At 44.8% G+C, this 12255-nt stretch overlaps 1 protein-coding gene across 3 annotated transcripts in view; it reads left to right on the top strand.

Moving 5' to 3' along the window:
- LUZP1 (leucine zipper protein 1) overlaps positions 1 to 10599 on the top strand; it is a 71040-nt gene extending 60441 nt beyond the window's left edge. For all 3 annotated transcript variants that reach the window (XM_061597029.1, XM_061597030.1, XM_061597031.1), the window contains exons 3-4: positions 2836 to 3029; positions 3610 to 10599. In XM_061597029.1, coding sequence (XP_061453013.1) covers positions 2836 to 3018 — 183 coding nt within the window. In that variant the 3' untranslated portion in view covers positions 3019 to 3029; positions 3610 to 10599. The remainder of the gene's footprint in view (positions 1 to 2835; positions 3030 to 3609) is intronic.
- Positions 10600 to 12255: the final 1656 nt, after the last annotated feature.

The raw sequence follows: 12255 nt of genomic DNA on the forward strand, positions 1-12255 counted from the left end.
CCTTGTTGCCAGCCTCCAAGCTTCCCTCGGAGTAGGCATCCGGAGGAGGGCCTTTGATGTTGAGCGTAGTGTATGGGTGGGTTCGTGTCGGGAGAGGTGTTCCATCAGGTATTGTGGTCCCAAGCCGTGTAAGGCTTTATAGGTTAAATCAGCACCTTGAATCAAGCTCGGAAATATACAGGCAGCCAATACAAGCAGGCCAGAATCGGTTTTATATGTTCGAACCGTCTGGTCCCTGTTACCAATCTGGCCCCTGCATTTTGCACAAGCTGCAGCTTCTGAACCGTCTTCAAAGGCAGCCCCACGTAGAGCGCATTGCAGTAATCTAGCTTGGAGGTTACCAGAGCATGGACCACTGAAGCCAGGTTATCCCTGTCCAGATGGGGTGTAGCTGAGCCACCAACTGAAGTTGGTAGAAGGCACTCCGTGCCACCGAGGCTACCTGAGCCTCAAGTGACAGAGATGATTCTAGGAGAACCCCCAAGCTACTAACCTGCTTCTTCAGGGGGAGTGCAACCCCATTATATCTCACCTTTCCTCCATGGAGCTTGGGTCAGCATATATGTCCCCCTCCCTTTATCTGAAGGCTGAGAGGGAGATTGACTAAGAACATAAGAAGAGCCTGCTGGATCAGGCCAGTGGCCCATCTAATCCAGCATCCTGTTCTCACAGTGGCCAACCAGGTGCCTGGGGGAATCCCGCAAGCAGGACCCCAGTGCAAGAACACTCTCCCCTCCTGAGGCTTCCGGCAACTGGTTTTCAGAAGCATGCTGCCTCTGACTAGGGTGGCAGAGCACAGCCATCATGGCTAGTAACCATTGATAGCCCTGTCCTCCATGAATTTGTCTAATCTTCTTTTAAAGCCATCCAAGCTGGTGGCCATTACTGCGTCTTGTGGGAGCAAATTCCATAGTTTAACTATGCGCTGAGTAAAGAAGTACTTCCTTTTGTCTGTCCTGAATCTTCCAATATTCAGCTTCTTTGAATGTCCACAAGTTCTAGTATTATGAGAGAGGGAGAAAAACTTTTCTCTATCCACTTTCTCAGCGCCATGCATAATTTTATACACTTCTATCATGTCTCCTCTCACCCGCCTTTTCTCTAAACTAAAAAGCCCCAAATGCTGCAACCTTTCCTCGTAAGGGAGTCGCTCCATCCCCTTGACCATTCTGGTTGCCCTCTTCTGAACCTTTTCCAATTCTAGAATATCCTTTTTGAGATGAGGCGACCAGAACTGTACACAGTATTCCAAATGCGGCCGCATCATAGATTTCTACAACGGCATTATGATATCGGCTGTTTTATTTTCAATACCTTTCCTAATTATCCCTAGTATGGAATTTGCCTTTTTCACAGCTGCCGCACACTGGGTCGACATTTTCATTGTGCTGTCCAATACAATCCCGAGGTCTCTCTCCTGGTCGGTCACCACCAGTTCAGACCCCATGAGCGTATATGTGAAATGAAAATTTTTTGCTCCAATATGCATAATTTTACACTTGTTTATATTGTTTATATTTTTCCTCCCATTCACTCAGTTTGGAGAGGTCTTTTTGGAGCTCTTCGCAATCCCTTTTTGTTTTAACAACCCTGAACAATTTAGTGTCGTCAGCAAACTTGGCCACTTCACTGCTCACTCCTAATTCTAGGTCATTAATGAACAAAGATCACCCAGACAAAGATCACCCAGTAAGCTTTATGGCTGTGTGGGACTGGCTCACCCACAACCTGAGCCTCCCCACACGCTCATTTGTGCCTGTTTGGTCAATATTTTTACATTTCTTTCCAGGCATGGGTGGGACGGTCTTGATCCAGTTTGTGTCCCTTTAGTGTGGGTTGAAGCAGCAAGTTCATTCCATCCCTATTCCCTGTGGATTTTTCAAAGGAAAAATTTTCATTAAAAATCTGCATGCTTTAGCACAATAGTAATCACAATTAATAATAGTCTGAGATCTTCCTTTTACTTGCTTTCTTCTTGAAAAATAAATCAAGCTGCTTGCAGGAGCTAGTAAGGGCAGATTTGCATTGTAAAGGTAAAATGCCTTTTAAAATGCTCCAGGAAATGGCTGTATGTCATAAGGTGCAATTTCCTCATGGGGATTTGTATGGAGAAAAAATTGGCTGCCCATTACTTATGGGGGCAGCCATCTTTTTCCCCTCACACAATGTCCCTATAAGGTTACCATACATCTTTTTCTCTGTGTGATTCACCAGGAAGGGACTGCTCATTAGGGTGTACTGCTACTTCCTGTTGCAATTTGAAAGGCATTTTACTCACATAGTGCTGTGCTGCATTTCTTAGACGCTCCGAACAGGTTAAAGATTTTGATTAGAAAAAAGAAAATGGCAGCTTTTGGACCAACTTGTAAATCGAAAGTTGTCAGACCACATATAGAAAGGTTTATAGATATGCAGACTACTCTGCATATTTATGTTCCAATCTGAGCACTGGTCCAGAAGGGGCAAATCAGGTTCGTTCCCTCCAAACTGCAGAAGAAAATAAATCCTCCCACCAACTCTATGTCTCTCCCATTTTTGGCCCAGGAAATGCACCTTGACATTGTGGGTGTTGCAGCAAGTAAAATTTGATGTGCCTGTTTTTAACTTCGACACCTCCACATTGTGCTTCTACTGCTTAGCATTGCTAAATCCCTGGACGATGATGACAGGATGCTCTTTGTGGTGCGCCACCATCCTAGCAAGCCACGGGGCCATTTGGGGGGCAAGAACTCAACCTGGGAGAAGTGAATGGGCAGAGCCTTAGGGGTTCTGGCCAGACTCTAGAGCAGTTCTCTCCTTTTAAAGCACCCAACCTCTTTCCCGGTTTTGGTACAGGAAGAAAACAAAGATTTTGTTCCCAGTTCCAGAAGAAAACCGTTTGGCTCCTCCGAGCAGCTCGCCTGGGCTGGCACCCCAAGGAAGAGGCCAGATGCTAAGCTGGAAACACCACGCCAGCTGTCGGGCAGCAGGACTGAGGAGTGGAGGCGTTGGACCAAAGGGTACTCAGAAGACAACTGAGCCGGCCGAGGGTGAGGCAGGCTCTTTGGTCGTTTGAACAAGTGATCCTGGTTCCCATTTTGTCCTCTCACAGGGAGTGCCCGGTTCAAACATTAAGCAGGGTGTTGGGGTATAAGTGCTCAGAGGGCTTTACCACCTTGGTTATACACCCTTAGTTGGAGGAGGAGGGGCATGCAAATCACTTGTTTGAAAGCATCCTCACAGTAAAGTCTCCCTGTCATGATGATGATGATCACCATTGGAAACCTTATGACAGTTTTGCATATGTAGGGAGACTTTAAGATATTGGGGCCCTAAGCTGTGAAAGGCTTTATAAGTTAAAACCAGCACTTTGAATCGGGCCAGGATGTTTATCTCGTGTGCCTCTGAATGCCAGGTGTGCTCAGGCCCTGCTTGTGGACTTCCCATAGGCATCTGATCGGCCCCTGGGAGGACAGGATGCTGGACTAAGGGGAGATTGGGGCTGTTTTTGCTATCCCTGTATGCATAGCTGCACAGAGACCATGAAGAACAAGGGGATAGTGATCGGTGAAAAGGATTAATCGTCATCCGTGAGTCCGTTGCTTCATGTCGTGCCTTTTCTCTTCTCAGGGTCTTCCCCCTCCAGTTGCGTGATCTACAGAAGCTGAGCTTCATTTTTCTCTCTACTCTGGGCTTCCCTGCAACCAGTCCAGCACAGGGACATGTACAGTGCCTGACATTTAACCCTTTGAGCACTCAAGGTCCTTTCCCCTCCCTAGCCTTGGGTGGATTAAATTTTTTATTATTATTATTTTAAAGGTGGCTTTGTGTTTTCCTTCTCCTCCCTGGAGAAGGCTGCAGAGGCTTTGCTCAGGGTAATCCCACTCTGTAATCTTACTGAGCTTGGATCAACGGTAACCTATGACTGATAACCGACTGCGTCTCTCGAGAACTTGGGATCGAGTTGTACAAGCCCATGGGGCGGACAGCCGTGACCTCTACCTTCTGCTGTCCTGTTTCCTGGAGAAGCAAGAATGTTTGTAACCACTGCAGAGACACACCTGTTTGCAGGATCTTGAGAGCACAGAAGCACAGAGCAGCGTATCAAGAGTTTCCATTTTTCACTGTGGATTTTTGCTGTTCTGTCTTCTGAAAGAAGTTCACACTAAACATGGATGCCGCGTAGACAGGTCCCACAAGTACTGTCCCTGAGATGCAGCTCCAGAAGGGATGGTGCAAGGAGAGGAATAACACAGGCCAGGGACCCCACTTCCAAGGTCATTGCGTCACATCAACCATAGCTCTCTCCCAGCATACCTGCACTGCAGTGGCTTGGCCACTTGTAAGGAACATCTGCCAGCGTCCAACACATAAGCAATAAACTGAAATGCACCTGTTTCATCCATCTCTCTCTCCGCAGGCTGGGTCTGAGGAAGCAGGCCCCTTTCCCTCCCCGGCACTCAAGTCCTTGCCTGCGAAAGCCTTTGAACCTTTCTTTGCCTGCAAGACTTGCAAGATCCAGATGTGCAGCCTTTGGTTGGAACTGATCAGGCAGAGCAGGAAACCTCACTAACACCTTGAACCCAGTGTCGTCCCAGTGGAAGCAGCAGGCAGAGTGCTCCCTGGGGCCCTGTGTGCTTGGAAGAGCCTTCGCTGCATTACTTGAACTAACAGTTTGAGGCCTCAACGTGGACTGCATTGCTCCTTGTGACTGGGTCAGCCATTGGGAGTTTGGACTCAACCTGCCAGAGGGGAAGAAGCACCTCCTTTGTTCAGCACCTCAACACATCCTGATTGGGGGCAGGGCAGAGGAATATTCCTTTATTTCTGCTACCTCACTCTTCACTTGTTTGGGCAGAGGGACTAGTGGAGACTCCTCCAGAGACATTGCCCTCTTCCACAGCTGAGTCAGTGGACAGAACATTGAACCCATTGGTGTCACAACAGCTGTGCACCTAGGTCTGGTCGTTCTCAGTGAGTTTGGCACATAAGGCTTAGATGCTGCTGTACTGTCAGTGTTCTTCCTCACCTCCCCCAGTTTGCAATTGAGAGACTCACAGGTTGGCATATTTCGAATAACTCTCTTAGAACAGGTGGGGAACCTTTGACCCTCCAGAGTTTGTTGGACTCTCAGCATCTATCAGCCAGCATGGACAATGGTCAGGGATGATGGGAGTTGTAGCAACATCTGGAGGCCAGAGGTTCATCACCCATCTTAGGGTCTGTTCACACACAGATGTGCATCACGTGATGACTTGCTGAACAAGTAAACCAACAGCCCTGAAAAGTACTGGTGGGGTAAAATAATCGTGGGAGGTAATACAAAACTTATCTGTGGTGTTTAAATCTCTGGGCCACCATTCACACATGCAACAACACCACTTGATGCACCGGTCATCAAGCGACAAACATGCATGAGTTGAAAAGGGTCCTTTGAGGATCAAACCACTTGGTATTTCAGCAAACACTTGTTTGCCAATTAACAGCAAGGTATTTGCCAGGAAGGACCAATAACCACCTCATCTAGACACAGACACAGGAGTTCAAATGGGTAGAAATTTTAGCCTGGAAATAGCAGAATCATTGGATGGAGAATCACCCATCTGTCAGTTCTTCCTTTCCCCCACATCAGTGTTAGTATGCTTAAGCAGGATGGGCAACACTGTCTGTGTTCCAATATTTGTTCTGTCCAAAGGCCTGCAGCAAAAGCTTGTCTAACATTAGAACTTGGACTTTTTTTTTTAACTCGTAGCTCAATGGAAAAGATTTTACATGCTGCCCGCACATTCCATTGCCAGTCCATTTGTGGCTTCCATCTTCATTCTTCTCAGGAAGGTGTCCATCTTGCACCCCATCTCCAATTAGCCAAAGCCATGGCAGAGAGCAAAGCAACACTTTGCTTTTCCTTCTCAGTCCCTCTCCCTCCAAGCAAAGGTTAAAAAAAAAACCCCACCAGACATAAGCTGGAGACAGCTCAGTTGCAATCCCCATGAATAGGAATCAGGAACAAAGCAACTATTTTAAAAGGTAAGTGGTGAGCTTTCTAGTGGGCACTAGAGATGCATCACCGCATGCGCATTCTCTCTTGTGCTCATACGTACACAGATGAGCCAGGTGCTGCCTACAACTGTGTTGCAAAGCCAATAGCATGGCTGACCTGGGAATTCAAATAGAAAGCTTGGCTTAGAAAAAACACCTGGCATTCACTTCTTTGCCTTTTTAACATTGTGAGCCTTTAGGAATAATAACTTGAGGTTCACTGCAGTTTCTATTCCATTCCCTAACCCACCAGTTTTCAATTTAGCACAGGTTAAAAAAAATGTTTTACTGATGTTTTGGATGTGAGAGGCACAGAATATGGACAGTGGTACCTTTTATTGGACTAAGTGATTAAAAATGCTTGCAAGCTTCCAAATAGGGGCTTCAAACATAAGCATCTGAGTCTTTTTTAAAAAAGGTTTACATGCCCCTGGTTTGGCTATTGATGCTATAAAAGGAATCACTGTTACCCACTGTTACCTCGCAGAGTTGGGTAGAAGGGTGTGTTCCATTTTTTAAAAAAATTGTCCAAATTCTGCTAACAAAAACCAGATTTTGAAACCTGTATGAATTATTCACATTTTCATGAGTTCTCCTGCTGGTCACTGGGAAGGTCAGTGGGCTGTAGAAGACACAAAGGCCAACTAATAAGATCATATCAAGTATTGCCCACACACTTTCACAGTTCTGAGATCCAGAACAGGGGTTCCCAAACTTTAGTCTGCAGACCACCATGAGCTTCATTCAGGTGGCCCAAGATGTATCTGTAGACTTGTGGTTACAGATAGGAGAGGATACCTCCATAGCATTAAATAGTCATACTGATTTTTAATTGTATTTGTATTGCTTTGTATAGGTTGTATCTTATTGCATTACAATTTGAGTTCTATGGAATTCTCATTATAATACAATATAATACAGTATATAATAAAAGCAGCAATAAAAATAGTTTAAAATCACACAGCATCTGGCACAGCAAACTACAGTTGCTGCAAGTGGTCTGCCAAGATCCTCAGCAATTCTCCATTGGTTCATCAGAAAAAAGTTGGGCACCCCTGGTCTAAAACCTTGTATTTCTTGTTCCAGGGTTTGGAACATGCAATCACAGCCTTTTCATAGTCCCACTTTCATTCACAAGCTATTCGCATGTCACAGTGCCTCTTTCTTGGGGGGCCAATTCACACAGACGAGTTAGGATAAGAGTGATGTCACTCGTTGCTTCCGTTGATGGGTAGTCAGTTTACATAAAGATCTCGGTCTCAGCAATAAGTAAATTGTAAGCAGCCATTTTGAATTAACAATCCCTGCATGCAGAAATGGTGTCCGTCCAGCGGTGAAACAGAGGCTTGTAAATTAATCCAAAGCAGAGTGGTTGGTTTTTTTGTTAAACACACAAAAAAAGCCATTTTGTTGTTGATTCAAGAAAGCACTTTAGCACCTGAAATGTAAGTAATTCCATTCTTCTCAGGTTGGATGCAACACAAATGTTGGATCTCAGCCTACTTGAAAACTAAAGCAAACCGCCAGCAAGGGTGTGTGCTGTGTGGCTATCTGAGCCATTCTTTGGCTGGGTCATAGATGCCTGTAATTTCCTGTTAGGTGCAGCAGCTCCAAGACCGCTAAGTTCCCAAGTGATTGATCACTCAGACATGTTTATGTGGAAACAAGCTCCTTTTGAACTTGCTTACTGGTAATTGTACTTCAGACAGCAGCCTTCAAGGGCCATAGCTCAGTGGGAGAGCATCTGCCTTGCATGCAGAAGGTCCCAGGTTCAGTCCTGGCATCTCCAGGCAGGGCTGGGATGTTCCCTTGCCTGAAACCCTGGAGAGCCACTGCCAGTCAGTGTATGCAATATTGAGCTAGATGGACCAATAGTCTGACTCTGTAAGGAAACTTCCTGTGTTCCTAAATAGGTATTTTCCCCTCCCTGCATGATGAAATTGCACCCATTTTCATTGTGCCTGTTCAGGCAGTGATACTTGAGTGCCCTTAGAAAAACCCTGCCCCTGATTTTCTAGTGCAGAAGAAGCCCCACACCAAGAACGACAATCAGGGTTTTGTTTGTTGTTTGGTCCTCTTAGAAAGATGACGATCAACATTCAACACTTCACAGCTTTTCACAGGATCAGGAAAATGCTTATCCCTCAGAGCACTCCATTTATGTGGAGCTACAAGGCTAGGGGGGTATTCACTTGAATTCATTTTATTCATATGTTTAATCACACACAGATGTTCTTAATGATGCTTGTGGATGCATCCATGGGCACCTCTTTCTCCAGGGATGAGTGCTCAGCTGGATGATGTACAATGCACCTGAGAAAAGGAAAAGGTTTGGTATTGAAGCCAGACACTGGGGGGAGGGGGGAGAGAGGAGAACTGTCCTTTGTGCCTAGGCAGGTAATAGCGCTGAAGACAGTGCTGGCGCCTTTTCCTTGTTAAAAGAGCATAGCAAAGTAGCACATCTTCATCTTGCTGGGGAAGAAACAAGCCTTTCCAGCCAAACAGCCCAGGATCTCACAAAAAGGGCAAATCAAAAGGCCTCAAGCTATGGTTTTTAGGCCTTTATTTCTTAGAGGGGGGGAATGTGTGGGCTGTCCAGCTGTTGCTGAACTACAACACTACATGACCATTGGGCCATACTGGCTAGGGCTGATGGGCGTCCAACCACGGCTGGAAGGCCATAGGTTCCCCAACCTCGTCCTTGAACATACTTGAACAGCTAGGAAGAGAAGTGAATCTTTACCTTCAGATTAGTTTGGGAGCTTTTTTAACATTAACGCCTGGCCTTGTTTGACCAAGGAGGCTGCCTCTGCTTCTGTAACAGGACTCAGTGGATGAGGTAGTTGCCTCCTTTCTGTGGGCACATTATGAAGTTCCCAAAAGTGCAGAAACCCCCAAAAGAAATGAATCTGACCTTAGTTATTTTAGCTAGTTTACTGTTTCAGGATAGAGGTTCCCTATGCTTTCTGTTTTTCAGTCCCAGCGTCTGTCAATAGTCTGAACATTTCACTAGGCATAGATAATGAATGTAAATATCCATTTCAGTATCGTTTGGGGCTTTATTTGATTGATGGGCTCATAAAGAGGATTATAAAACCCTACAGAGACCTTAACCCTGAGTGCAATAGGAGCTGATTGTATTATTGAACTAACAGTGATGAGTTCAGAAAACAGACTGTTTGGCTCAAGTTGCACACTTTAAAATGAAACAGCTGTAAAGTGTATTTGTAAATATTTGCCAGCATTTTGGCAAGTTAATTTTTGTTTTAACTGTAGCATATAAATACAGTAGGAATCCCCCAGGGATTTTCTAATGCTGAAAATTTGTGTGTAAAAACAAGGGGGGAAATCCAGTGTTGTAATTGTATGTGCTGCATGTGAGAATTCCTTTTTATATTAACAACAAAAAAGCAACTTCTTCCCACTGGAGGTCAGGAGAATTGTCCTCACGTACAGGCTGCACCAGCGTCACATAGCCTAAATAAGCTCTGCTCCTTCGCCTTCCTTCATTGCAAAAAGTGAAACTGCAGCTCCTATGAAGAGTCAGATATCCTAGCTTGGTGATAGAGCAGATAGATGCTTTGCGTGCAGACGGTCCCAGATTCACGAAGCCTTGAGAGAGAGCTGCTGCCACTCAGCTAACAATAAATACTTGAGTTCATGGCCCAGTACAAGGTAATGCCATACATTCCTTAGAGATGTCTGAGTGCCAAGAATCTTAGGGTTTTAGCCATAGTCAGAAGGGATCGGTATGTATGCAATGGCAGGACATGTGTCGTTTGCAGGCTTTGAATTGGTGCCCTCCTAAAAATACGTATGAGATTGGAGAGGTCACACAGAGATGCTTACTTGATGCCACCCATTTCCCCTGGGCATCAGTGGAAGAAGAGACAACAGGATTTTGCTGCTTCAGTTGAAACCCCAACTTGATATCCAAAGAGGGAAAAGGGGTGAAGGTACTGCTGTGCAGGGGCCATCCTTCCTCCCCTTTCTCTTTCCTCTTGGCTAGAGACCAAAGGATTTGCTTACCCTTTCTGTGGCTGTTGGGAGTACAGTATACGCCTTCCACGTCTGCACAAAAGGGAAGGCATGTTGGGTCTTCCTGCCATTTATAACGCTTGAGAATCCTTCAGATTGTGTGGAATGTATTTTTAAGAGATGAAAATATATTTTTTCTATTTGCTAATGTTAAGGCTGGGTGGAAAGGGATTGTTGAGTCCTTTCGTGGTGTGCTACAGGCAGAGGAGCATCTCCTGCCTTACATTCCCTCGCTTTCAGGTTAAGAGAAAGCAAGTGCAATTTAGCAAAGTGTGTTCCGAGATCCTCATTTGCCAGCCCCTCCTGAACCCAGCAAGGTACCAGCACTGTCCCAATCACTCCACCCGACTCAAAAGGAAGCACTGTGGTGCTAGCATGTTCAGTTGGGGAAGGGCCTTGCTCTTTCACGTCCCTAACTTGCCTGCACACTGGACAGCAGGTGGTGCTAACCTGCCAGTCATACAGAGCAACAAGTCTGCATGCTAGGTTTAAATACAAACATTTGTCCGCATGTTATCTTCTGACTAATGCTGTCTGTTCTACAGTACTTAATCAATAAAACTATTTGTATGTTATTCAAATGTGTGAAATGCTTTGAGATGGAAAAGCAGTTTGCTGCTTAGAAAAGTCCAGTAAATTTAACACATCCCACCTTAGTGTGCTCACACATCTGTGTCTAAATAGGGAAAACTGCACTGACTTCTTCAAGATCTGCTTGACTGCTAACAAGTCAGTAACTTTCAGGCACGTTTGGACCTGCACAGTAATTTCTGAAGCTAAGCCCAGTAACAGAATAGGGTTTACAAGAAAACCTGCCTTAACGCATACCATGAATAGCTTGCCCCCAACCTCTGGCTACCCTGTCAAATGGAGGCAGGATTGAACTAAGTATTGTGCCTTGAACACTCAAGGATTCAGGGCCTGGCAAGAAGAATGTGTGTGTTACGTGCCTTCAAGTTGATTACGACTGATGGCAACCCTATGAATCAGCGACTCCAACAGCATTTGTTGTAAACCACTCTGTTCAGATCTTTTAAGTCCAGGTCTGTGGCTTCCTTTATAGAAACAATCCATCTCATTTGGCCTTCCTCTTTTTCTACTCCCTTCTGTTTTTCCCAGCATTATTGTCTTTTCTAGTGAATCATGTCTTCTCATTATGCGTCCAAAGTATGATAACCTCAGTTTTATCATTTTAGCTTCTAGTGATAATTCTGGTTTAATTTGTTCTAACGCCCAATGATCTGTCTTTTTCAGTCCATGGTATCCGCAAAGCTCTCCTCCAACACCACATTTCAAATGAGTTGATTTTTCTCTTATCTGCTTTTTTCACTGTCCAACTTTCACATCCATACATAGGGATCGGAAATACCATGGTCTGAATGATCCTGACTTTGGTGTTCAGTGATACATCTTTGCATTTGAGGACCTTTTCTAGTTCTTTCATAGCTACCCTCCCCAGTTCTAACCTTCTGATTTCTTGACTATTGTCTCCATTTTGGTTAATGACTGTGCCAAGGTATTGATAATCCTTGACAAGTTCAATTTCCTTATCAGCTTTGAAGTTACATAAATCTTCTGTTGTCATTACTTCAGTCTTCTTGATGTTCAGCTATAGTCCTAACTTTCATCAGCATTTGTTTCATATAATTACTGGTTTCTGCTAGTGGTATGGTATCGTCTGCATATCTTAAATTATTGACATTTCTGCCTCCAGTTTTCACACCTCGTTCATCTTGGTCCAAACCCACTTTCCATATATGTTCTGCATACAGATTAAACTAATAGGTGATAAAATACACCCGTCTCACACCCTTTCTGATTGGGAACCAATCGGTTTCTCCATATTCTCTCCTTACAGTAGCCTCTTGTCCAGAGTATAGGTTGCGCATCAGAAGAATCAGATGCTGTGGCACCCCCATTTCTTTTAAAAGCATTCCACAATCAAGGGCTTTAATGTAATCTATAAAGCACAGGGTGATTTTCTTAAGAAATTCCTTGGTCCGTTCCATTATACAACGTATGTTTGCAATATGATCTCTGGTGCCTCTTCCCTTTCTAAATCCAGCTTGGTCCTCTGGCATTTCTCGCTCCATATATGGCAAGCGCCTTTGTTGTAGAATCTTGAGCATTACTTTATTTGCATGGGATATTAAGGCGATGGCTTGATAATTACTGCATTCCCTGGGATCCCCTTTCTTT

The sequence above is a fragment of the Rhineura floridana genome, chromosome 15 (assembly GCF_030035675.1).
Source record: "Rhineura floridana isolate rRhiFlo1 chromosome 15, rRhiFlo1.hap2, whole genome shotgun sequence".
Lineage (NCBI taxonomy): Eukaryota > Metazoa > Chordata > Lepidosauria > Squamata > Rhineuridae > Rhineura > Rhineura floridana.